The sequence below is a fragment of the Lepidochelys kempii genome, chromosome 2, assembly GCF_965140265.1.
Source record: "Lepidochelys kempii isolate rLepKem1 chromosome 2, rLepKem1.hap2, whole genome shotgun sequence".
NCBI classification, from domain to species: domain Eukaryota; kingdom Metazoa; phylum Chordata; order Testudines; family Cheloniidae; genus Lepidochelys; species Lepidochelys kempii.
The window spans coordinates 153,436,740-153,463,443 of record NC_133257.1 but is presented as its reverse complement, the minus strand read 5'-3'; the positions used below and the strand labels follow the sequence as shown (position 1 = coordinate 153,463,443).

The 26,704-nt window shown below is 42.6% G+C and overlaps 1 protein-coding gene across 2 annotated transcripts in view; it reads right to left on the bottom strand.

Annotated features, from left to right (window-relative positions):
• GABBR2 (gamma-aminobutyric acid type B receptor subunit 2) overlaps window positions 1-26,704 on the bottom strand; it is an 842,917-nt gene that overhangs the window by 458,206 nt on the left and 358,007 nt on the right. For both annotated transcript variants that reach the window (XM_073332465.1, XM_073332464.1), the window contains exon 4: window positions 18,709-18,810. In XM_073332465.1, the coding sequence (XP_073188566.1) occupies window positions 18,709-18,810 (102 nt within the window). The remainder of the gene's footprint in view (window positions 1-18,708; window positions 18,811-26,704) is intronic.

The window sequence follows — 26,704 nt, the reverse complement described above, 5'->3', positions numbered from 1 at the left end:
ATTCATAAATGATCTGGAAAGAGGGATAAAGAATGAGGTGGCAAAATTTGCAGACAATACAAGACTACTCAAGGTAATTAAGTCCAAAGCTGACTGCAAAGAGTTACAAAAGGGATCTCACAGAACTGGGTGACTGGGCAACAAAATGGCAGATGAAATTCAATGTTGATAAATGCAGATTAATGCACATGGCAAAATATAATCCTAACTATACATACAAAACGATGGGATCTAAATTAGCTGCTACCTGTCAAGAAAGAGATTTTGGAGTCATTGTGGATAGTTCTTTGAAAACAACGGCAATATATATATATATATTGCCTCTATATTAATCCATGGTACACAAACATATTGAATATTGTGTGCAGATCTGGTTACCCCATCTCAAAAAAAGATATATTGGATTTGGAAAAGGTACAGAGAACAGCAACAGAAATGATTATGGATATGGAACAGCTTCTGTATGAGGAGAGATTAAAAAGACTAGGACTTTTCAGCTTGGAAAAGAGATGACTAAGTGGGGGAACATGATAGAGGTTTAAAAAGTAATGAATGGTGTAGAAAAATTGAATAGGGAAATGTTATTTACTCCTCCACATAACACAAGAACTAGGGGTCACCCAATGAAATTAATAGGCAGCAAGCAGATTTAAAACAAACCAAAGGTCTTTTTTCCCACAGTCAACCTGTGGAACTCTTTGCCAGGGGATATTGTGAAGGCCAAAACTATAACATGGTTCAAAAAAAAAAACTTGGTCAGTTCATGGAGGATAGGTCCATCAATGGCTATTAGCCAAGATGGGCACGGATGGAACACCATGTTCTGTGAATCCCTAGTCCACTGTCTGCCAGAAACTGCGAGTGGGTGATGGAGGATGGATCACCTGATGATTGTCTGTTCTGTTAATTTCCTCTGAAGCATCTGGTATTGGCCACTGTTGGAAGACAGGATAGTGGGCTAGATGGACCATCGGTGTTACCCAGTATAGCCATTCTGATGTTCTTATATATAACCCAGATGTATTCGTCCCCCACTGTAACACACTAGACCCCCTGCACCTCCCAGAGCTGAGATAGAACCCAGGAGTCCTCACAGGGTCTCTCTCTCTCTCTCTCTGCAGAGTTAATAACAAAGTAAGAATATACATTAAAATTTGAAACCTAACCAGTGTCCCTTAAGTGACTTGCCACAAGATGTCAGAACATGTTATTATTAGAGCTGAGTGGGTCTAATATTTATTTAATTTTCTTTCTTTTATATAGGAATTGGATACAATGCTCCTGTCAGCTAATTACTAAGTTATGTGCCAAAAAACTAGAGTTTTCAAGTGCCTAAATAGCTCCTGGAATCACAGCTAAGGTTGACCTCCCTACCAAAATCTGAAATAGTGCCCCTGGTTTGTTGACCCCCTCAAAGAATTCTAATAGATTGGTGAGGCATGATTTCCCTTTACAAAAGCCATGATGACTCTTTCCCAGCAAATCACGTTCATCTATGTGTTTGATAATTCCATCCTTTACTGTAGTTTCAACCGATTTGCCTGGTACTGAAGTTAGGCTTTACGAGCCAGTAATTACCATCATTGCCTCTGGAGCCTTTTTTAAAAAAATTGGCATTACTTTAGCTATCCTCCAGTCATCTAGTACAGAGGCTGATTTAAGTGATAGGTTACATAACACAGTTAGTAGTTCTGCAGTTTCATGTTTGAGTTCCTTCAGAAATCTTGGGTGACTACCAGCTGGTTTTGGTGACTTATTATTGTGTAATTTATCAATTTGTTCCAAAACCTCCTTTATCGACACCTCAGTCTGGGACAGTTTCTCAGATTTGTCATCTAAAAAGAATGGCTCAGGTGGAGGAATCTCCCTCACATCCTCTGGAGTGAAGATCGATATAAAGAATTAATTTAGCTTCTCCGCAATGGTCTTGTGTTCCTTGCTGTTAGTGTTGTGTCTTTTGCTAGTTGCTCTTCAAATTCTGTTTTAGCCTGCCTAATTATACTTTTACATTTCACTTGCCAGAGTTTATTCTCCTTTCTATTTTCCTCTTGAGGATTTGACTTCCAATTTTTAAAGGATGCCTTTTTGCCTCGAACAATCTCTTACTTTGTTGTTTAGCCATCAGAGCTGGTGATAGGCATAAGCAGACTAAGCAATTGCTTAGGACCCTGAGCAGCTCAAGGGGCCCCCTTATTAATTATTAGTATGTGTTGTGTGCAGGGGTGGGGGAAAATACTTCTGCTTAGTGCCTCCAACAGGCTAGCAATGGTACTGTTAGCCATGGTGGCATTTTTTGGTCCTCTCACTATTTTTTTGTATTTGGGGTATACATTTCATTTGAGCCTCTAGGGTGTTTTTAAAAAGCTGTTTTTAAAAAGTTTCCATGGAGCTTGCTGGCATTTCACTCTTGTAACTGTTCCTTTTAATTTCTGTTTAACTAGCTTCCTCATTTTTGTATAGTTCTCCTTTCTGAAGTGAAATGCTTCTCTGGTGGGCTTCTTTGGTATTTTCCCCCTGCATGAGGATGTTCAATTTAATTACATTATGTCACTATTACTGAGCAGTTCAGCTATATTCTCCTCTTGGACCAGATCCTGTGTGCCAGTTAGGTCTAAATCAAGAATTGCCTCTCCCCTTGTGGGTTCCAGGACTAGCTGCTCCAAGCCATTAATGGTGTCTAGAAATTTTATCTCTGTATTCCATCCTGAGAGGACGTGTTGCCAGTCAATAAGGGGATAATTGAAATCCCCCATTATTGTTGAGTTTTCTATTTTTATAGCCTCTCTAATCTCCCAGAGCATTTCATAATCACCATCACTATCCTGGTCAGGTGGTCAGTAGCATACTCCTACCACTATACTCTTATTATTCAAGAATGGAATTTCTATCCATAGAGATTATATAGTACAGTTTGATTCATTTAAGATTTTTACTATATTTAACTCTATACTTTCATTCACATATAGTGCCATTCCCCCACCAGCCTGACCTACCTCTGTCATTCCTATATATTTTATACCCTGGTATTACCATGTCCCATTGATTATTCTTATTCCACCAAGTTTCTTTCATGCCTATTATATCAATATCCTTATTTAATACCAGGCACTCAAGTTCATCCATCTTAGTATTTAGACTTACTGTATTTGTATACAAGCAATTATAAAATTTGTCAGCACGTAGTTGTCTACCTTCCTGTGTTGTAATTGAATGGGACTTTCCTTTGACTGTGTCTTTTCAGCTCCTACCTGTACTTTATCAATGTCTATCCTTTCCTCTTTACTAGGATATAGAGAATTCCTGTTAGTAGATCCTCCACAAAGGGATAGCACTGTTCAAACCATGTGCTTCTCTGCACCTGTTGACTTTCCCCCAGCTCTTAGTTTAAAAAATCATCTATGACATTTTTAATGTTACATACCAGTTCCGTTCCATTCTGTTTTAGTTTAGGTGGAGCCCATCCTTCCTGTATAGGCTCCTCCTTTTCCAAAAGGTTCCCCAGTTCCTAATAAATCTAAAACCCTCCTCCCTACACCATCGTCTCATCCACACATTGAAACCTTGCAGTTCTGCCTGTCTACCTGGCCCTGCTTGTGGAACTGGAAGCATTTCAGAGAATAATATGATGGAGGTCCTGGACTTTAATCTCTTAGCTAGTAGCCTAAGTTTGGCCTCCCATCTGAATCTTCATCCTACACCCTGTTTAAAGAGGTGTCAGATTTCCATCTCTTTCAGAACACTTGCTTGTCTGTATTTCCACAAACCTCATTCACATCTACTGAAGTAGGCACCATATTTTAGATTACCACAATGTCTCTGCATGAGACAAACCTATCCACAAGTTTTCCAGACCTTTGAAACCTATGAGGCTAAAATTAGGAGTCAGTCCATCACAGCTGTACAGTTGTCAGAATGAATCAGACTGTTGCATGATTGTTGTGAATTTGCAGGTGTTCAGCCACCTGGAGATGTCAAAGTGCTCTCAATTAAGCCTGATATAGTTTCCATGGCAAGCTTTCACACTGTCTTCTTCTTAGAATGCTGAATGGTTCTATTTAATCTCTAGATGTGACTTCAGTAACACTTTTGCTCAGTGACTCAGGAGAGCAAGAGGTGCAGTCACTTCTAATACACTCTGGACAAAGCATATAGAATTAATGCTCATTTTGGAAGTTCTTCTGACCTTATTCACCTAGAACTCCTCAGCCTAGCTTCCTGAGGGCTGTACCAGGGGTGCTGGAACAATTTTTATAGTGGGGGTGTTGATGATGGAAACCATTTGTTTGGTGTTTGTTATTACTACTTCAAGAAAGAACTATGTCAGCCCCCCTAGTTACAGTACCACCGGGTTGTACTGCTCACTAAACAGGTGGACATATGCAAAGGAGAACTGATGACGAAGAAGAAGAAAGTTACTTACCAATAACTGAGTTATTTGAGATGAGCATCTGCATATTCACACACCCTGCCCACCTTCCACACTTTTTTGGAGTCTTAAGTTAAGACTTCCCAAATTAGTGAAGTGAAATGAAAGGTGGTTGGGGCCATCCTCACTTTTATACCCTTGGAGGTCTCAGGCAGAGAGGGGAGGTAGGATGGACAAGCAGTTCCAACAGATGCTGCTGAACAGAAGATTTCAGTGGCTCCCAGCACAGGCACCTTGATTACATAAGCAGGAATATGCAGGGGCTCACCTTAAACAACTCCAGTTACCAGTACACAATCTGCATTTTTCTTGTCTCCAATTGCTGAAGGCTGCTAGGTTCCACTCAGGATCTGTGGTTCAGTCCAGGGATTGCTGTAGAGCTGCCTTGATAGACATAGTCTTCTTTGATTTCATGTATAAATCCTTCAGTCAGCTCCTGAGGTTTACCTTAGAGTAGCAGACCCTGAAATGCAGCTCGTTGATCTAATCCCAGCCATTTATTTTTGAAGCCTGCTCAAAATAGCTGATCCAATCAGCCACTAGGCTTTAAGGCCTTTAACAACATTGTAGTAATGGTGCCCCATGCATAAATTGTAGTTTTTATAATGCCTTTTACATGATTGATTGTCAGTTTTGGAAAGCAATCACAGATAGAGGGCAAGAGCCTGGAAGGAGTGGATTTCAGTAGGAATTGAGGATGATCAGTGCCTTGTGGGATCATAGCAAAACAGTGGCATAGCTGGAATTTATAACTCAGGATCTCCTGACTTGCAGGTCTTTGTGAAGACCACTAGACTGTTGCCATGTACTAGGCAAACAGGAACAAAACACTGTCCAGCACTACTTTAAGCTGCCGTTTTTTTCAGCACTAAGGCCAAACTAGGTTTCTGATCTTGGCAGATGAGATAAATCTTATGTATTCCTTAGACACTATGATACAGAAGATATTTCTTTTAGGTTCTCTTCCATTTGCTGGAAGCTGTCCATTAATTAATAAAATGGAAACTGCGGATATAAGGTGGTGAAGACAAGCTGTTCTACTATGTAAGATAGCTCTCTACTAACTTGATCGAATTGCCTCAGGGTATTCCCATGACTTTGTGCTAGTCTCTGTTCCATCTGTAACATCAATCCCTGGATTTCATACGCAGATTGCATAGCAAGCAATGCCTCCTTCTCCTTAAGTGGTGTAACCAGATTCCCGAACATGTTAAAAAATAGAGTACCAACAAATTTTGATCTAGAATAACCTTTTGTTTAGTGTGTTTCAGAAGTTCAGTTGCTCTTATTGACTGACTAAATCTGTAGGCCTTTTTACAATGATGTTGATTGGTCCAGAAGGACCTAGAAATCAGCCAGCTCTCTATAACTAGGGATTCCTCTACTATGGCAGAGCCACAAATTGGCTCGTATGCCTTCCACCCCATCAGCATTTGGCAATGGGAATGTGGTAGAGGCAAGAATGTGCATGGCTGAAGAACTATTGCATTCTAGTAATCCTGCGCTTATGGACAGCTTGTCAGAAACTGGTATGCTTTACAGGACTGTGCAGGCTTGTCTAAAATATGCTAGAATCAGGGCCTCCATTGAACCTACCCCACAATTAGGGGAGCCACAGGCAGATCTCTTGCTGCTTCCCTTTTTAGCTGTATCAAGGGGAAACTAGGAGCAGCTGAGAATGTAAGCCATGTATGTGTACATACTATAGCTACCATTCATTATGACACATATAATGTGAGCTACAAAGTGCATAAAAGTCATCTTGCAGATTTTTGACATACATCCACTTATTTGGCATGTTATTTACGTTGGCCAGAATGGTTTTGGTTCTATGTTCACCCTCTTCTAATGCAATGTATTTTTGCTGTTGCTGTCTGTAGTAATCTGGAGAAGACATAATTTATTCACAACTAAATGAAAGTCAGTGAGCTGTTAGTGACAGATATGTATTCCATGCACTAGTAGTAGTCTAGATATCAGTAGAAAAGTAGACTATTCCCACTTCAGCAGCCTATACTTGTCATGAAAATATAGTCTTCACATTCTAAAAAATGCTAGGAATTACTATTCAACTACACATTGTTCCACAAGGGATACCATATTTTAGTTATATATAATTCACAATTCCGTGAAATCCTATTTACTGAAATGCACAGAAAAGTGTACCTCAAAATTCAGAACACTGGCAATTCAATCAAATGAATGACTGGGCTGAAAAGCCCTTTTAGACTCTGATACGGCAAATGATTATGTACATGCTTTTTTGAGTTATGTGGGTTTATTCCTGTGTGTAAATTTAAGCATGTGTATAAGTGTTTGCAAGATTGAGGGGTCTTAGTGTCCCAAGACTCGACTAGAAATATAAAAATGGTAATTATAACTAAAAATGCATTTGAATTTGACACTGTCATTGAAGTGCTCTGGACACTTTACAAAAAATAAGTAAAGCCAAAGTCATATCATTAAGACAACAAAACTATCAAAAATGCAATACCCGAGCTAATAAATAATCTCTTCTAAATCCTATTCATTAACATATAAAACATAAAACTTGAAACAATGAAACTAAAATAGAAATAAAACATTACTGAGCTTTGCCTAAATGCCAGAAGTATGTTGTGCTGTGGTGTACTCTATCTTTAGGGGGAGACCATTCCAGATGTAAGCATTTGACAGAAAAGGAACCACTTCTCTGTCACAGAGTGAGCTGGTCCTTTAAGAAATCTGGGGCTCAACTGCAGCTGTACCAGACTAAGCCCACCTCTATAGGTGGAGGAAATGAGATAAGTCATGTGATGGTGAGCATGTGTTTAAACAACATCTAATGGGGTGAGGGGATAAGAGCAACCTGCAGGGACTGTGACAGACCCAGACCAGTGGGGTACAGGAGTCTGGTGGAAGGCAAATATACTGGCCACCGGATGAATAGTTTTCTGTTCCCTGAGTGACCAGGGTCTGCGCTAGAGCAATCAGGAACCTGCTAGAACCAATTAAGACAGGCAAGCTAATTAAGACACCTGGAGCCAATTAAGAACTTACTAGAATCAATTATGGCAGGCAAGCTAATCAGGACAGCTGGTTTAAAAAGGACCTCCCATCAGTTAGTGGGAGGGGTGTGCAAGGAGTGAGAAGGCATGCTGCTGGATGACTGAAGAGTACAAGCGTGATCAGGCTTCAGGCGAAAGATCCTGCAGTGATGATAAAGAAGGTGCTGGGGGGAGGCCATGGGGAAGTACCCCAGGGAGTTGTAGCTGTCACACAGCTGATACAGGGAATATTGTAGACAGCTGCTATCCACAGGGTCCTGGGCTGGAACCCGGTGTAGAGGGTGGGCCTGGGTTCTCCCCATCCCCCCAACTCCTTATTGGACACAGGAGGAGTTGATCTGGTCTGTGAGAAACACAAGAAGGGAAGGTCTAATTTGGAAAGGGATCTGGCGTGTCCCTGACTTACGAGGTGGGACAGAGAGACTGTGGGGATTGGTCTCCGTTTCCCCCATGCTGGCCAGTGATGAGGTTAGCTGAGTGAACGGCAGGTTTGAGCCTCTAGCAGAAGTGGCCAACTTCTGAGGGCTGCCATGAACCTCTGAGGCAAGCAAATCTGCCAAAAAGCGCAGGACCCACCAAGGAAGAGGAGGAACTTTGTCACAGGACCTAAATAGAGAAGGACTCTAGGGTAAAATTGGAACGAACGAGGACTCCACTCCTGGGAATCAGTGCTCTGTGAAGAGCTAGAGGTCTGGCTGTGTAAGAGACCCTGGAAAGGAGGCACAGGACAGCTGTGGTTTTGGGGGTAGGAAAAAAATTTAAAATCTCACAGACTCCTCTCTCTCAAACTCAACTGCTGTCTCCTAAACAACAGCTCGCAAATGAGCTATTTTAAGATGCCAACTCACAGGCAATTCATATAACATAACAAAACTTGCTGGTGTTTCAAGGAATCCATAGATCACATTGTATTTCTGTAAACCTTAATAAGTATTTTATCTTCCTCTGCATATCCCATAATTGTAAATTTAAATGATGTTCTGTCAGAGCATACATTAACGTGTCTGTTACAAAGAAAGAGGTTTTCACTTTCTATTCTGATTGCCATTACAGACATTTTGATAGTAACTGTGTGCCAATTTACCTATACTACAATTACACCTCATTGAAGAAAAGATTTCTATTTTCAGAAGTCAATGCTTAAGTTGCACACACAAAATATATGCATGCACCAGAAGTGCATGAAAACCTTATATTCCCCACATGCAGAATAGATGATTGCCTTGACAAGCACCCATTTATTCAAGTAGATGTAAACATGGGTTCTGTGTACTTAACAGGCGAATATCTGTAATTAGCATGTAAAGTCCTGACCCTCTAAAATTCTTCCGGTTCTCCCAGAAGGGAGATCTCAATGTTATTCAGTGGAATTCACCATGGAAGGCAGGATATCTTCTGCAACACAGGAGGGATTCTGAAGGGCCAGTACTGGGGGCCCCTATTTTTGAACTTTTTACTTTTTCATCATTTTTTTGCAATGTGAACAAGAGAAGCAGAAATAGGAGGAGGAAGGACAGAAGGTAAAATAAGGACAGATGTGGATTCTGTTGTTAACATGTATTAAAGAGCTGCTTAATCATTTTGATCTGCCAGTTAATAAATGACATACGTATAGTATCCACAGCAAACACATTGACTAATATACTTCTCATCCCAACTTTACAATTCATATTAGTGGAGGACCTGTCTCTTAGTTGAAAATGCTATGGGAATCACTTCCTTGGAATACATGTGTCCATTCTAAGAGTAGATTAGTTAGTGAGAGAGCAAAACAAAGCATAGGTTGATAAAGTGAGGAAGGCCTCATTTGGTCATAAGCAGCTGGAGATAATCAGGTGTTAGGACCCTATGGAGATGCAGAGTTCTTCTGCTGATTTTCTAAGGGTATATCTACACTGCAGTTAAAAACCCATGGCTGGCCCATGTGTAAGAGGGTGGGGACCTCCTCCTAGGTCCCACTGTCCATTCTGAGGCAACCACCCACAGATAAAGCTCCAGCTCCTCCTCTTCCCTTCCCCTTGCAAGGAAGGAAGATCTGGCTGGAACAAGACAGCCACTGGATATTCAGCTTTATGGGCTTAGTCTCTCAAAGTCTATTGCCCCTTCAGTGGGTTTAACTTCTACCCCAATTCCTTTGGTGTATAGCTTTGCTGTCAATCAGGGTGACTTCAGGAGTGGTACATCTCTTGGCTGTCTCCTCCTTGGCTGGCCTACCTCTGTTACCAGCAGTCTCTGGGTGGAGCAGCCTTCTTCCCGTTCACCTCCCTTCCTGTGGTAAGTTTCCTCTTTTAAGCTGCTGCTCCTCCAGGGTGAACAAGACTTGCAAGTGTTCCTCATTGGAACGCAGAAGAGTTCATTAGTCTCTTCCATACCAGTGTGAGGGCATGTCCCTTCACATACCCTACCCCTTAAGATGGGAAGGCCATTCAGGTTGGGTTGTCTCCATTCCTGATCTCTCATGAAAAGAAATTGGGATGGTCCTTTCCCGCCCCGGGTTGTACTCGGTAACTACTTGTAGTGCAAGATACCATCTTATCTGGGGGTTCGTATCCCCCATGGTCTGGATCCAGTGTAAGGGTGTGTGATCGGTGATAGGCGAGAAGGGGCTACACAAAAGGTAATACCTGAGGGTGTCTATTTGATAGTTAATGCCTCCTGTTCAATAACTGAGTATGAGTTTTGCTTAGGGAATACCTACCTACTTAGGTATACGACCAAGCATTGCTCTCCTCTAAATTTTTGTGAGAGGACAGCGCTGAGACTGACATCCGAGGCATCTATGTGTAGTGTGAATTCCCAAGAAATCAGAGCAGAATGGCACAGGTGCCAGACATAGCTGTGTTTTCAGTTTCTGAATGCTTCCTCACGCTTTCCATCCCAATAGATCTTCTTAGGGTTGTTGACTTCTATGAGATTTATAAGGGGGGGCCTTGACTGAAGTGAAGCTGTGGATAAACCTCCGGTAATATCCTGACAGTTCAAGAAAAAGTCTCACTTGCTTCTTCATCGGGGGGATGGGGCACACGGGAGAGCCTGCATCTTGTTGACCACCAGCTTCATAAAGCTATCTCCTACAGAGTACCCCAAATAAGTTACTTTATCCACAGCCAACTTACATTTCTCCAGGTTGGCCTTAAGTGCTGCCACCTGTAGGGCTTTTAACACCACCCTTAAATGCTGCAGGTGGTCCTCCCAGGTGGGACTGTAGATGATGATGTCATCAGTGTAGGCTGGTGTGTATTGATGATGGGGGTTGAGGAGCGTATTCATAAGCCATTGGAAGGTAGTGGCAGCCCCCTGGAGGCCAAAAGACATGGTCTTAAATTGGAAGTGCCCAAAATGGGTGGAGAAAGCAGTTTTCTCTTGCGAGGAAGGGGATAAGGGGATCTGCCAATAACCTTTTTCAGATCGACTGTGCTTAAGTGCTTCATCAGTCCCAGCTGTTCTAGTAACTCGTCCACCCTTGTCATTGGGTAGAGGTCAATTTTGTGATGACATTGACTTTTCTGAAGTCAATGGAAAACCGAACCGTACCATCTGGTTTGGGAATAAGAACTGTGGGCTCCTCCATTCACTTTTGGATTCCATAATCACCCCCATCTCCAGTATTGCTCATACTGCCTCTCGGACCATATCCCACATCCTTTGTGGCAATGGTCTCGGGTTCTCTCAGACTGCCTGATTTAGGGTAGTCTCCAGATGATGTCGGACCAACCACATTCTCCCTGAGCAGTTGGAAAACACCACTGCAAAGTCCCCAGTTAGTTGGAGGAGTTGTTTCCTTTGTGCAGAGGAGAGTCCTTCCCCGCCCCAGTATGGTTGCTGGAGCTCTGCTGCTGGGGAACTGGGACCCCAATTCTGGTTCTGCTGGAAAAGGAGTTATCAGCAGGGCCTCCCGCACCATCCAAGGTTTGAGAAAGTTCACATGTTAGACTTCAGTTTCCTTTCTCTTCCTGGGTAGCCTTATCTCATAGTCCACAGGCCCTACCTGCCTGACACCACTTTGAAGAGATCCTGCCATCGGGTGAAGGCAGTAGTAGAAGAACACGGTCACTTGGCTGAACAGTCTGTAGTCATGTCCCTTTATCATAATTTTGTTCCTGGGTGTGTTGGGCCTTCCTCAAATTCTCCCTAACGAACACTCCTATGTTTTTGAGTTGCTCCCTTAAACTGTAAGATATATTGAGTCATGCTTAAGAACCTGACATCTTGTTCTTTCCACGTTTCTCGTAGCAAGTCCAGGATGCCCTGCGGTTGGTGACCAAAGAGAAACTCAAATGAAGAGAACCCTGTAGAGGCTTGTGGGACCTCCCTTATAGCAAATAGGAATAGTGGAAATAGCCAGTCCCACTGCTTGGGGTTGTCACGGACAAAGCGCTTCAACATCCCCTTCAGCGTCTTATTAAACCGCTCTAATAGACTGTCGGTCTGTGGGTGCTACACTGAGGTCTTTAGGGACTTGACCTTCAAAAGGAAGCATAATTCCCATGTCAGTTGGGAAGCGAAGTTATTACCTTGGTCTGTTAATATTTTGCAGGGAAATCCTATGCATGAGAAGAGCTTCAAGAGCTCTGGAGCTATAGCTGTCACTTTCAGGGAGCAAAGAGGAACAGCCTATGGATACCTGGTTGCATAGTCAATAATCACTCGCATGTACTGGTGCCCCACTGCAATCTTTTCTAGGTGTCCCACCATGTCCACCCCATCCTTTCAAATGGAGTGTCACAGGGTGTGGCTTCTCTCCCCCTTATCCCTGAAGAAGCTGCATGGACTCCTGTGGTTGTGCCTTCACCTTTTCCTTTTATTTTAAGTTCTCTCCACCATTTCTACAACAAATCCCATTCAGCAGTCTATTTACAGCACCAACAGTGCCTTTTGGCCCTCTCCCCAGAACCTGAGGGGAACAGAGATCTCCACCCCTTGAGGCCTCCATGTAACTGGGCTCAACTAGCATGGTCCCCTCTCCCTCCTCCTTGGGACTTCCTTCCTGCCTCTTTATCAGCCTTGGGCTGATGGGCTAATTGGCTTCTTATTCCATCCAACCAGCCAGCCTGATTGTCTGATTACTTCCATCAGCTTTCTCAAGGGGAACTAATTAAAATCTGAGTGATCAAAGTGCAGGCTCACCTGTTCACACCCTGTACTTTGTCACAGGGGGTCTCAATCAAGCACAGAGGGACCAAGGGCACTGGCTAGTTGACACTCTGGGCAGGAGGAACTGTTCTCTCACTTCATGGTGTACGCCTGACCAACAGAATCAGGCTAATAACTGAGCCAATGTCTTTTCTCTCCCCAGGTGTCCCACACCTGGGATATCATGCACCAGCTGCAATATAGCCCAGCAGTATTGGCATGGTATCAGCAGCTGGGCCATCACCACTGCCGCTTGCTGATTCTTCTCAATTCGGTACAAGCACTCCTCCCTGAGTTCAAAGTGCAAGTACCATTTGCCTCCCTGAGACTCTGTTACTTCTCCATCTATGGGGGCCAGTTGCTCAGATGCATAGCTTAACAAAGGGTCATTCTTCTCTCCTAGCATGAAATTCCCTCCCCATAGGAGGGCTTCCAGGTCCTGACAGTCTGCCTCTTCTTCCTCTGTGTGGATCTGCGGTGGGTTGAATGGGATGTCCTTCCCTGGAGTGGTTGGCTTTCTCAAGGCTTACCAAGCTCTCGGGAGTTGGTGTCACCACTTGGCCCCTGTTCTCACTTGTGGCCTGAGCCTGAATATTAATGACTCACCAAAAAAAAGGCCAGTCCCAGCCTATGATCACAAGGTAGGCCAACTTTTCTGTGTGGGCTCCCACCCTCAGTTGTAACCTCTGGCTGGGATAGGTCTTGACATCACTATGGATAAACTGAAGGTAGAATGTGGTCTTGGGAGTGGTGTCATTTCCCACCATGGAGGGCTGGACCACTATCTGGCTGCAGCCGGAGTCCAAGAGTCCTTGAACCAGGTTCCCGTGGACCATCACCAGTGCCATCAACATGGGGGAGGGGTCATACCCAGGTTTCTGACATCCAGCCCTAGGTGTGCTCATATTCCATCAGTGGGCCTCCCTCTTTATGTGCCCTGTCTCCCCACAAGAATAGCATGTTAATGGGCTGGGGCTGATGGCCTCTGCCTTCGGTTGGGGGAAACCTGTCTGTGGGCTGCTGGCCAGACCTTGGACTGTGAGCCCCACTTCAGTTGTCTGGGGTGCCTGGTGGTCTCAGTGGTGGTGTTGCATTGATGCTCAGCATCCTTGTCCCCCTAGGGCTGCCTTGGGTCTGAGGAATGGCTGACCCCCTCGAAGAGACTGCTATTGATTTGGCTCACCCCCCGCCACCCCGGTGTCCCTTGCCCTGCTGATGACTGGGGTGATTCTGCCTTTAATGACCCTTCAGCTTCTACATAATCCTCCATTAACTTGACTGCTTCTCATAGCATCCCAGGGCAATGCCATAGTACCCACTCCCTGCCTCGGCCACTTGAGTTCTTTCAGTCATTATGGTTGTGACGTGTCATTCCATATTCTTTATGAAAATATGTTTATGATATGAATATGGCATAACTGAGATGTACTTTATGCAAGATGGCTCATGTGAGATATCATTGGAAAGGTTATGATTTACTGAATTTGATTATCCAATTTGTATGCCTGTATCATTTCTGTATCTGAAGTTAGGAATATTGACTATGTATCTGGATTTCAGCTATGATACTTTGGGTGATGCCCACTACTAATACTTCAGGTACAAGAATAGAAAAGCCAGACAGGGTGGATGGCCCATCAGCGAGGACAATGGACTGTGAAAAGATTGGCCTTCCTGCGGATGCTCCATACTACCACTGACTCATGGACACTGTGATCCTACAGAGTCAGGTGGTCTTGTCACCTGATACTAAAACATTACCTGGGACTTCTTGTAACTTTCCACTGTAAGTGAATGGGGGGGGGAGGGGTGTCACGTTTGGAAAACAGAGGACTCCCACCTTATGTAAATCCTATTTAAGGGTGGGGAGGAAGGCAAACAGGACTCCTCCTCTCCATGGCCTGTCTGCCCAAGAAGAAAGACTGCAAAAGGAAAGTCAAGGGGGCAGTCCAGTCTAAGATGGGGTCCAGTTTGAAAAGGAATATAACTGGAACTCTAAACCACAGAAACTTTGAAAACTGCCTGCAACAGTATCTAGGGTGAGAAATACTATTTGTAACCAATTTCTTTAGTGAAACTAGCTTAGTTTGCATGTTTGATTTAATTTGCTTAGTAATCTGCCTTCTTCTGTTTATTATCCCTTTTACCACTTAAAATCTGCCTTTCATAGTTTTGTTTATCATTGAACACAGTTTCTGGAATTTCTAACTGGGGGGGCACGAAGTGTGCACACCCCTCTCCACATTGAGGGAAGGGGCGAATTTCATAATATATCTTTGGGTCTGCACTCCAAGGGAGGTGGACATCTGAGTGCTAGAGCAAGTCCTCGAAGCTGAGTCTTCCCAGAGCTGATCTGCAGCTGGGTGTGGCCCTGCCTGTGTGTGTGTGTTAGAGGAGGTTTTAAGAGCCTGGCTCATCAAGACAGGTTAAAGGGGGGCCATGCTGGCAGAACAGGTAGACTTAGTGGTAACATTGAGGGTCATCCCCAATGGGGTACCTCTTGGCCCTAAATCATTGGTGGTGGGTCTCTTCCAAAGTATCCAAATAGGTCAAGATAGTGGACTTTTCACTTGCTTGTAATCCCTTGCCTGCTCTGTGTCCAGATTATGGTAGGCAGCCTGTGCCTGACCCATCAGGTATGGGGTTAGGATAAGAGCCCATTGTTCTGGGAGTGACTGGGGTGTCAGTGCTGCCCTCTCAAATGTGACTAAAAAGGCTTTAGGGTCATCTTCCGATCCCATCTTGGTGAGCTTCACTGGTACAGGCAGATGGACCCCTTAAGTGGAATCATGACCCCACTCCATTCCTCCCTGCAGGCATAGGGCCAGTACTATCTGCTGTAGTATTTCCTTTTGGAACTCCTGCAGCTGGATCGTCATAATCAGGATACTTCTACGCAAAGTGAGGCAGCCCATAGCAGCAAGTCTCAGTGCCCAGGTTAACAGCATAAAGCACATGGGACTTGCACTCCTGTACTAAAAGTAGCTGCACAGATGTTGGGGCTGGGGCTGGAACTCAGGCTCTGAAGCCAGGCTTGAAGGCGTGCTGTGTAGACAGACCCACAGTGTTAGGTACTAGAACCCTGTCTAGAAATACAGACCTATTTTGACAACGGTCCCTAGCCAGTCATCTTAGCTCCAAAAAAGGAATTTAAAAGGGGCTGGACTCTATCCAAGGGAGATGAAATTCAAGACAAAGACATAGAAAGCTATCTTGGAGATCCATAGGAACAGCTAAATTCAAGAGGAAGCTTAGCACTTCGTGATTTATGTTTTGTTGCTAAGAATAAAGGAAAACCCCTGAAAAAAGATAAGGTTTGGATGCTGACCCTGCATGTGCATGTGCTGTGTGTTCAAACTTGGCCTGTTCACGTGCACTAGAGAGCACATTATTTTATGTGTTTAAATCTACAATCATGGTGGATTTCATAAACAGCAATGTGCACAACACCTGCAGTGCTTTACGTAAGTTTTTTTTTTTTTAAATCACAAACTTAATTCTGATCTCATGGTTTGTCTACATGGAGACATCTAGGGAAATTAATCCGAATTAACTAAAAGTGAGAATTTGAAGTGGATTAGTTTAACCACATTAAAATGAATTAAACTAACCCTAATTAAGACCACTTAAATTCCGACTAACAGCATCCACGAGGGAGTTTATGCAGTTTAACTAATCCAAGCATCAAAGCACTAGTAAAATAGTTGTTAGGACCTTTTGGATCCACCTGGAAGCAGACAGAACCAGAAATCTTCTGACAGTCTAATTCTATGAGATTTTAAATACAGATAAACCATTTTCATCAGTAAATATATGTGTAATTAAATATTGTTTGTTAATGGGATAAAAACAAGATGTCAAGAGAACACTGACATTGTATAGTTATGCACTCAAAAGTCAAGAATTGACAAAGTTAGGGTTGCAAAAAAAAAACCCAGAAAACCTCTCCCCCCTCATGCCTACCTTACAGTAAAGCCTTTAATTATATGATCTTTGGCTATTTGCTGTTTAAGGGCTTGATCCTGCACCAATTAAATCAATGGGGGTTCTTCAACAGACTTAAATGGGAGTGGGACTGAGGACCTCTTAGTCCTCCCTTTTCTATTGGCTTCAGCAGGCCTCATTCCTGCAAAGACTTGCATACATACTTAACTTTAAGCACATGAATAGTCTTGTTGAGTTTGTTGGGACTACTTATATGCTAAAAAGGATGTGTTTAAGTGTTTGCAAGACTGGACCCTAGGCCTGGGTTTCCATTTCCTGAAGCATATGTGTTTGGCATGAATTACAGCTTAATCCTTGCTATTTAACAGTAGCAGATAAGTGTAAGCGGCGGAGAGGAGGGAATAGCTCCTTGCAGTCCTTGTTCTTGGTTATTTGTGTTTTCTATGACTATTTTCGCAAAAAGAAAAAGAGTACTTGTGGCACCTTAGAGACTAACCAATTTATTTGAGCATAAGCTTTCGTGAGCTACAGAGCTGTAGCTCACGAAAGCTTATGCTCAAATAAATTGGTTAGTCTCTAAGGTGCCACAAGTACTCCTTTTCTTTCTATGACTATGGTATTGTTAGGTTTCAGAGTAGCAGCCGTGTTAGTCTGTATTCGCAAAAAGAAAAGGAGTACTTGTGGCACCTTAGAGACTAACCAATTTATTTGAGCATAAGCTTTCGTGAGCTACAGCTCACTTCATCGGATGCATAAAAGTGGAAAATGCAGTGAGGATGTTTTTATACACACAGACCATGAAAAAATGGGTGTTTATCACTTCAAAAGGTTTTCTCCCCCCACCCCACTCTCCTGCTGGTAATAGCTTATCTAAAGTGATCACTCTCCTTACAATGTGTATGATAATCAAGGAGGGCCATTTCCAGCACAAATCCAGGGTTTAACAAGAATGTCTGAGGAACAGGGGGGGAAAGGGGATAGGAAAAAACAAGGGGAAATAGGTTACCTTGCTTAATGACTTAGCCACTTCCAGTCTCTATTCAAGCCTAAGTTAATTGTATCCAATTTGCAAATGAATTCCTATTCAGCAGTCTCTTGCTGGAGTCTGGTTTTGAAGCTTTTCTGTTGTAATATCACAACTTTCATGTCTGTAATCGCATGACCAGAGAGATTGAAGTGTTCTCCGACTGGTTTATGAATGTTATAATTCTTGACATCTGATTTGTGTCCATTTATTCTTTGACATAGAGACTGTCCAGTTTGACCAATGTACATGGCAGAGGGGCATTGCTTGCACATGATGGCATATATCACATTGGTAGATGTGCACGTGAACGAGCCTCTGATAGTGTGGCTGATGTTATTAGGCCCTGTGATGGTGTCCCCTGAATAGATATGTGGGCACAGTGAAAAAATGGGTGTTTATCATTGTTGGCTCTGCATTTATGTGATTGTCTTTTAATTTTGTAACAAAATGTAAAGGGAAGTAAAAACAAGCAAAACAGTTTCTATTACATATTCATGGTAATACTCTGCTGGCTTTTAATTATTTATTGACACTCAGTTACCCTGTATCTAAGAAATCATTGTAATAAAATAAATCAGAATGATAAATAATTTCAATATCAAATTTATCTTTGAATAATTTGCCTTCTAGGAAACAGAAAAGATAATTACCAACAAAGAACTCAATCCAAAACCAACTGAAATCAATAGAAACATTTAGACTATATTCACTGAATGATTTGGACATAGTCCTTTTAAAATAAACCACTATTGGGTACAGGTATGTATACCTCATCTAGATTTAGGTTCCCAGTGTAAATATTTAGTATTAAAGGATATATTTGCATGGTTTAATAGGCAGCAACTTCTATAAGCCTACTTACTTATTTCTGTGTTTAAATTAGGCACAACATGAACATTAAGTATGTAACAGACTTCACTGACTGGGAGCATGACTGGGCCTCAAAATGCCACTTGTTAGTACTCTTAGGTCTTTTGGCAAATATAACTTTTAAATGAATCCTGCTTTATCAGTTTTCTTGAAGGAAAAAAATTTAAATAAACCAATCAAATGTGATGACAGATGCATTGCTGATACCTTTTCATTCTTCTTCCTGATTACTCGGTCTATATTACAGCGATTGCACATACCTTGAGCTTTTTGACATTGGTGCAGGGATCATTGGAGAAACTCTCAGTATCTGAAATCTCGATGTCTTCACCATACAGAACACCGGTCAGATCATTCCTCACCTGTCACAGAATGAGAAAAAGGTAAAAGGAATAAAGGAACCCCCAGAGGAGGAAGCAGATGGACACTCTTGAATCACCATAAGAAGATTCAAACACATAAAGGATGATATATGTACCAATTTTCTTTTTCCCTCTAGAATGAGACTGACATAGTTCAGAGCAACTGCACCTGTATTTCCTTCATCATAGTCCAGCAAGGGCACCCACTCTCAGGCCTCTAGATTCCCTGCCATCACCTGTATTGGCAGACACCTGTGCCTCTTTCCCTCCTGAATGGGGCTTGTCCATACTGCACAGATCCCAGCCTACACGGTGAATTCCCCGGCAAGACAGACTTTCTAAACAGGACTGCTTTATCTTCTCCTCAAAGACTATAAACCATGTCATTGCCACAATGAAGGTAGCACACAGCTCTTTCTAAGCAAGCACATTTATTCTTAAGGTGAAAGCATTGCACAGAAAACATATCAGAAACAATACAAGAACCTATACTTACACTAAAAACTTACCAGAGATCACCTCAACCCCAGGAAGGGCTCTGGCAGGAGATCAGTCCTTCAAACCCCACCAAGAGGTTTTTCTGTGATCACAAGTTCCAAAGAGCTTTCATTCAGAACAAGCATCCCCATGAATTTGTGAGCCACTCCATTCTCTAGTTTGGGCCTTGGATCTTGTCCTCTTATAACAGGTGATCATCAGACAATGGGTTTCTCCTCAGAATGTAGCTACAAAGGTTGGTTCGGAAGGTGAGAAGTTCCCATCCCCTCCTCTCAAGTATTTCCTGGGAAACCCAGTCAACTAAAAGTTCGTTCTTATCTGGGCATTGTTTAAAAGAGTCTTTTGAAGCTCAGAAAACTTCCCAGCATTTACATTAGCCTTGTCTCCTCCCTAGTGACATTTCATACAACCCCACAATAATCCATAAAAATTTGCATTTTAATAGAGTGAACTCCTAAAATGCTGAAACATAATTCAATAAGGTTTAACTTAATTCAGTGAGGTTTGTCCACGCTATTACAGGAAATTGCCATATCTGTCACAGTGACCAAAGGACTGTTCCTTCACCATGACTATCTATCTGTCTGTCTGTCTATGCACTGCAGATCCATAGCTTTATTTTGAGCAATAAAATGATCATGGTCAACTTCCTACTTTGCATAACGATAGCTGACTGATTATTAACAGCAGTGAAATTCAACAAGAATTCATAGGGCTACATCGTCTCCTGCAGCCAAAGATTCACTTGATGCCAGAGAGTGGTGAGTGGCAGTAACATCAGCGAACCAGTTATGGCTCCTTGACTCTAAGAGTTGGTCTACACTAGCCTCAGCCCCAGCATGAGTTAAAGCACCCTAATTTATGCTAGTGGAGGATAGGCATAGCATACTGGAGTTCTGCAGGGCACGAAAGGGACCGGGTGTCCTGCAGTATACCTCCTATGCTAGGAGAGAAGATGAAGTGGTTAGCACAGAAGCTGGGTCTACCAGCTTTACACCTACCAGTTGAGAGTTCTCTGATCAGGAGAACTCTCTGCTGTCCAGTTATGGACAGATTCTGGCCCCTTTGTGCTGCTTAAGCAGTGCAAAGGGTCTGGATCACAACTGAGAATCTGACCCATAACATTTAGGATTCTTTTCTACCAAAATAACTACTCTGAGAGTGCTTGTTTTTGTTTTTTCACCTCTTGCCAGCCCATTGCAAAGAATGGTGCTTCAAGTTACAATTTATGGAACACACTGAAGAATCTAGCTGGACATAATATGATTGCAGTCTGAAGTAAATTGTGACTCACCCATGATTTTACTTTAATAAAACTGTGATAAAATCATTGCCCTGATGATTGTCTGTCTTCATTCACTTGCAACAATGTGTCAGAAATAGTAGGAACAATTCATTGTTATAAGTGACAAATCTTATATGCATGGTCACCTATCAGAAGTCTCTCACACTCAAGCTGTGACAGATCAGAAATAAATGTATATTGTACCTCACTTAACAGTGTTACAAATCTGTATCTTATATTAGCATTTTCTGCATACTTATTACAGTTAATTAAAATGTTTAATTTCCTTTTTAATTAACTTCACTTCTTGAAAAGAAAAGCAGACAACAAACTGTGAACAAACAAAAAACTGGGTCTAAAAAGAGCTGGCAACACATTCTGGTTAGTGGGAATTAGTAACAACCCTTCGGCAGTAGACTTCTTCTCCCTGGGCATTAAATCCACCATAAAACCTATTTTATTAGAAGATGTTTTAGCAGCCCAGAAGGAAGATCCACCTCTTATTAACATTTTTACATTATAAGTTCTTGGGGTTGAAGCCTAATAAAAGAGCAAAACCAGGAGGATGTGGTAAGAAATCAGCCCTCATGGTTGAACGGCATTGCTTCCATTTAGGTAAAGATGGAATACTTTATTGAAAAGTCAAGAAAAAACAAAAACAAAACTACTGGCATCACCTGAAAAATGCAAGAATATCAAGAATAGATGGAACATCTAGGAGCAGAACAAATACTGAATTTTGTGAGAGATCATTTATATTGACCATAAATGAAAAGGGATATTAAACATCATGTCACCAAAGACTGAATGAATGTAAAGCAAAACAAATCTCACTAACCTAACTAATGTAGTCAGACAGAACCAGCTGAACTAGTATTAGTTGAGTTCTTGCATCTGGAAACAAGCAAAAAGAGAGCAGTAATACTGTCATAGTGGGTCACTTTGCTACGTTTGTCTACGTTTATCCTACCACTACCAAATCAAGCAAGACTGTGGCAGACAAGATCTTTGTTGACTTTGTTTAAGCATTTATAACATCTTTGATGGTCTCGTCAGTGTATTTAGTTATATATCTTTTCATATCAAGTGACATTCTGGTCAAAGCATTTATCTGCATGTTAGCGTTTTCCAGACAATATGTAACTCTGGAGTTCAAGTTAGCTAATTTTGCAACCCATTGGTCTGCTGTAGTATTGAATCTTGAAGAGATAAAAACATTGGTTTACAGGTTATTACTATAAACCTTCAGTAGTCACAAAATATGTTGGTTTCCGACTGTTTCATAGCTAGAAGCTCCAGGTTCTGTGAGTGAAGGTGATAATTCTTCTTGGCTGTAATGTTCTTGACACATATCCAATGACTCATAGTTTATTTTCTTGATATTGGTATAGGACTGCAGCTATGTCCTTATTGGAAGCATCCACAGGAGTCAAAGGGTAAGGTAAAATCAGGGTATGCTATTATTGATTGCTGTACCAGGCAGCCAATCAGCTGGTTTAAAATATTTAATGTTGCTCAGTCCATTTAATCAGATATTGGAGGGTATTTGTCCAGACACCTTTCCTTTTCCTTTTTGTCTTCTTCTGCTTATGTGTACACTTTTCAGGGTGCTTTTTGTCAGATCCCAATGGAACAGACAAAAAGTCATACACTGGGTTTGTTCTAGAAATGTCTTGAATATACCTCTGATAGTAGGTACAAAACCACAGATGCTTAGGAAGTTCCCCTATGGTACAGCATGTACAACTACTTTGTCCATTGAATCCATCTTATAACTTTCAGTGTACACCAGCATTCCCATATAATGTACCTTACTCTTAAAGAGGTTAGATTTAGAAGCCTTCAGCTTCATTCCATGGTTTTGTAACCATTGTGCTCTGTACATTTTTCCTGTTTTTCAAATGTGCCACTGGAGACAAGGATATTCTTCAGATACGAAATACGCGCCTCACCCCTTGTCATAAATATAAAGGGAAGGGTAAACACCTTTAAAATCCCCCCTGGCCAGAGGAAAAATCCTTTCACCTGTAAAGGGTTAAGAAGCTAGAATAATCTCGCTGGCACCTGACCAAAATGACCAATGAGGAGACAAGATACTTTCAAAATCTTGAGGGAAGAAGGAAGATCCTGGGAACTACAGGCCAGTCAGCCTCACCTCAGTCCCTGGAAAAATCATGGAGCAGGTCCTCAAAGAATCAATCCTGAAGCACTTGCATGAGAGGAAAGTGATCAGGAACAGCCAGCATGGATTCACCAAGGGAAGGTCATGCCTGACTAATCTAATCGCCTTTTATGATGAGATTACTGGTTCTGTGGATGAAGGGAAAGCAGTGGATGTATTGTTTCTTGACTTTAGCAAAGCTTTTGACACGGTCTCCCACAGTATTCTTGTCACCAAGTTAAGGAAGTATGGGCTGGATGAATGCACTATAAGGTGAGTAGAAAGCTGGCTAGATTGTCGGGCTCAACGGGTAGTGATCAATGGCTCCATGTCTAGTTGGCAGCCGGTATCAAGTGGAGTGCCCCAAGGGTCGGTCCTGGGGCCAGTTTTATTCAATATCTTCATAAATGATCCGGAGGATGGTGTGGATTGCACTCTCAGCAAATTTGCGGATGATACTAAACTGGGAGGAGTGGTAGATACGCTGGAGGGGAGGGATAGGATACAGAAGGACCTAGACCAATTGGAAGATTGGGCCAAAAGGAATCTGATGAGGTTCAATAAGGATAAGTGCAGGGTCCTGCACTTAGGACGGAAGAACCCAATGCACAGCTACAGACTAGGGACCGAATGGCTAGGCAGCAGTTCTGCGGAAAAGGACCTAGGGGTGACAGTGGACGAGAAGCTGGATATGAGTCAGCAGTGTGCCCTTGTTGCCAAGAAGGCCAATGGCATTTTGGGATGTATAAGTAGGGGCATAGCGAGCAGATCGAGGGACGTGATCGTTCCCCTCTATTCGACATTGGTGAGGCCTCATCTAGAGTACTGTGTCCAGTTTTGGGCCCCACACTTCAAGAAGGATGTGGATAAATTGGAGAGAGTCCAGCGAAGGGCAACAAAAATGATTAGGGGACTGGAACACATGACTTATGAGGAGAGGCTGAGGGAGCTGGGATTGTTTAGCCTGCAGAAGAGAAGAATGAGGGGGGATTTGATAGCTGCTTTCAACTACCTGAAAGAGGGTTCCAAAGAGGATGGCTCTAGACTGTTCTCAATGGTAGCAGATGACAGAACGAGGAGTAATGGTCTCAAGTTGCAGTGGGGGAGGTTTAGATTGGATATTAGGAAAAACTTTTTCACTAAGAGGGTGGTGAAACACTGGAATGAGTTACCTAGGGAGGTGGTAGAATCTCCTTCCTTAGAGGTTTTTAAGGTCAGGCTTGACAAAGCCCTGGCTGGGATGATTTAACTGGGAATTGGTCCTGCTTTGAGCAGGGGGTTGGACTAGATGACCTTCTGGGGTCCCTTCCAACCCTGATATTCTATGATTCTATGATTCTATGAAAAGCTGGGAGGAGGGAGAAAAAACAAAGGGTCTGTGTCTGTCTGTGTGATGCTGTTGCCGGGGACAGAAGAGGAATGGAGTCTTAGAACTTGGTAAGTAATCTAACTAGATATGTGTTAGATTATGATTTCTTTAAATGGTTGAGAAAATAAGCTGTGCTGAATAGAATGGATATTCCTGTCTGTGTGTCTTTTTGTAACTTAAGGTTTTGCCTAGCGGGATTCTCTATGCTTTGAATCTAATTACCCTGTAAGGTATTTACCATCCTGATTTTACAGAGGTGATTCTTTTTATTGTTACTTCTATTAAAATTCTTCTTTTCAAGAACTGAATGCTTTTTTCATTGTTCTTAAGATCCAAGGGTTTGGGTCTGTGGTCACCTATGCAAATTGATGAGGATTTTTACCAAACCTTCCCCAGGAAGTGGGGTGCAAGGGTTGGGAGGACTTTGCGGGGGAAGACGTTTCCAAACGGGCTCTTTCCTAATAAAATAAACCCGGATAAAACGTTTGGTGGTGGCAGTGGAAGTCCAAGGGCAAAGGGTAAAATAGTTTGTACCTTGGGGAAGTTTTAACCTAAGCTGGTAAAAGTAAACTTAGGAGGTTTTCATGCAGGTCCCCACATCTGTACCCTAGAGTTCAGAGTGGGGAAGGAACCTTGACAGTCCTAATCTTGGTAAGGTTCTCTTTCCTACACCTCTGGAAGTCAGCAGATAGTTTTGTTAAGCCAACCAGAATGCTACCAGTTCATACAGAGTTTAAGGTCTAATGAAGGCTGTGAGGTAATAACTTTGTTTAGCCATGTGATGGAGTGTTTGCCCCACACCAGAAAGGAAGGGGTTAAAATCAGACCTGGGGAGGCAGTGCAGGGAGCAGCCAGTCAGAGAGAGAGTGCAAAGAGCAGCCAATCAGGGCCCAATGGTCTCACATAAAAGGGAGCTGCAGGGCAGAGCAGGGTCAGTTGCTGCAGGAAGCCCAAGGAGAGAGGACTGTGTTCCTAGCAGGCTGAAGGTAGCACCTTGGACAGAGTGGTTGCTGGCAGGGATGAGAGGAGTAAGAGGGAGCTCCTGGCTGGCTGCTGGGATGTGCTGGCTGGAGGCCCTGATAGGAGGATGAAGAATATGCTGAGGACACAGGGAAGTGGCCCAGGGAATTGAAGCAGCTCTGGTGGAGATGTTAAGAAGAGGCAGGAGGAGGCTGCTATTGACAGGGTTCCTGGGTTGCAACCTGGAGTAGTGGGCAGGCCCAGGTTCCCCCCAGTCACCACTGGGGAAGTGGTTGGACTATAGAACTGGCAGATACTCCCTCCCCAGAAGGGGCAAACACAGATGGTGACAAGGCCAGAGGGCAGAGTCATGAAGAGGACACTGTGGTTCCTGGACTGAAGTAAGTCTGCAGGAGGAGAAGGCAATGGGAGAGGCACCATCAGGAGAGTGTGTGCGGGCTGAAAGAGCTAATCCCCGAGACAGCCAGCAGGAGGTGCTGCTTGCTTTTGTGAGTGAACTCCATCACAAGCTGTGAACTATTATTGATATGTGTCCCCTTGATCTAAGAGAGAAACAGGATTTACCTCCAAGCTCCTTTAGAATATTTTGGATTAGGGTGGGGTTGTATACATCATATGTTTTTCTGCTCAACTCTGTAATCTATGCAAAGTCTTAAACTACCTTCTCTTTTCTGTATACATACCAATGGTGGGGAATAGAATGAATTTAATTTTTTTAGGAGATTTTGCAGGTATTCCTTTATCTTGTGACGTAGTGGATGTGGCACCCAGATAAAAGTCTTCTGAATGGTTTGCTAGCTGCATAACTGGATATGTATCTCTAGATCAGGGATCTGTTCCTTGTTTCTATCACCTCTGGAAAAAAACTTTGGATTTTTTCAGCATTTGTTGAGCAACTTGCCTCTGTGCCTCCGATAAATGACTCAGAATAACTACTAGTTCAAACGAATCTTGATCATCACCTCTGCTTAGAGGCTGTTCTTTCTTTGTTGGCTTAGCCCATGAACTTTGGTACTACCATCTCTTTCTTGTAACGCTGCTTCCACCTACAAAGGTCTTATCTGCTGAACGTCCAATACAATTTCAGATTTGGTCTGCTGTACGATTTCCAGCACAGTTCATCCCTTCAAAATAATATGTTTTGATGGATGACTGACAGGGATATTTATACAGCAAGATAATCCTCTGGGTATTTTGAATAATGTCTCTTTGATATCCAAGTTCTTAAGCCCGGAGGAGCAGCATCTTGGCTCAAGCACTGCTGTTAAACTTTCAGTATCAAGACCTGCATAGGCCCAACATATTACATTAGTGGTTTTCCCTTTGGGGATAACTGCATCCCATTTTCATACTTCAAGCATGCACAAATCATCTGATTAGTTATTTCTGATGAAGTTCAAAAGAACCTTCACTTTTGTCATTCCAACATGAGGAAATGTACACTCCACGTTGTTATGAGGACTAGGTACTGGTTCCCCACTGGATTAATTGTGTCAGTGGTGTTTGACTGTCTCCTCAGCAACACTGTAGCCTATTATCTAAATTTCTAATTCATGTGGACTGACCAGTATAGGAAGAATTAAGATATTATCTCTTCAGT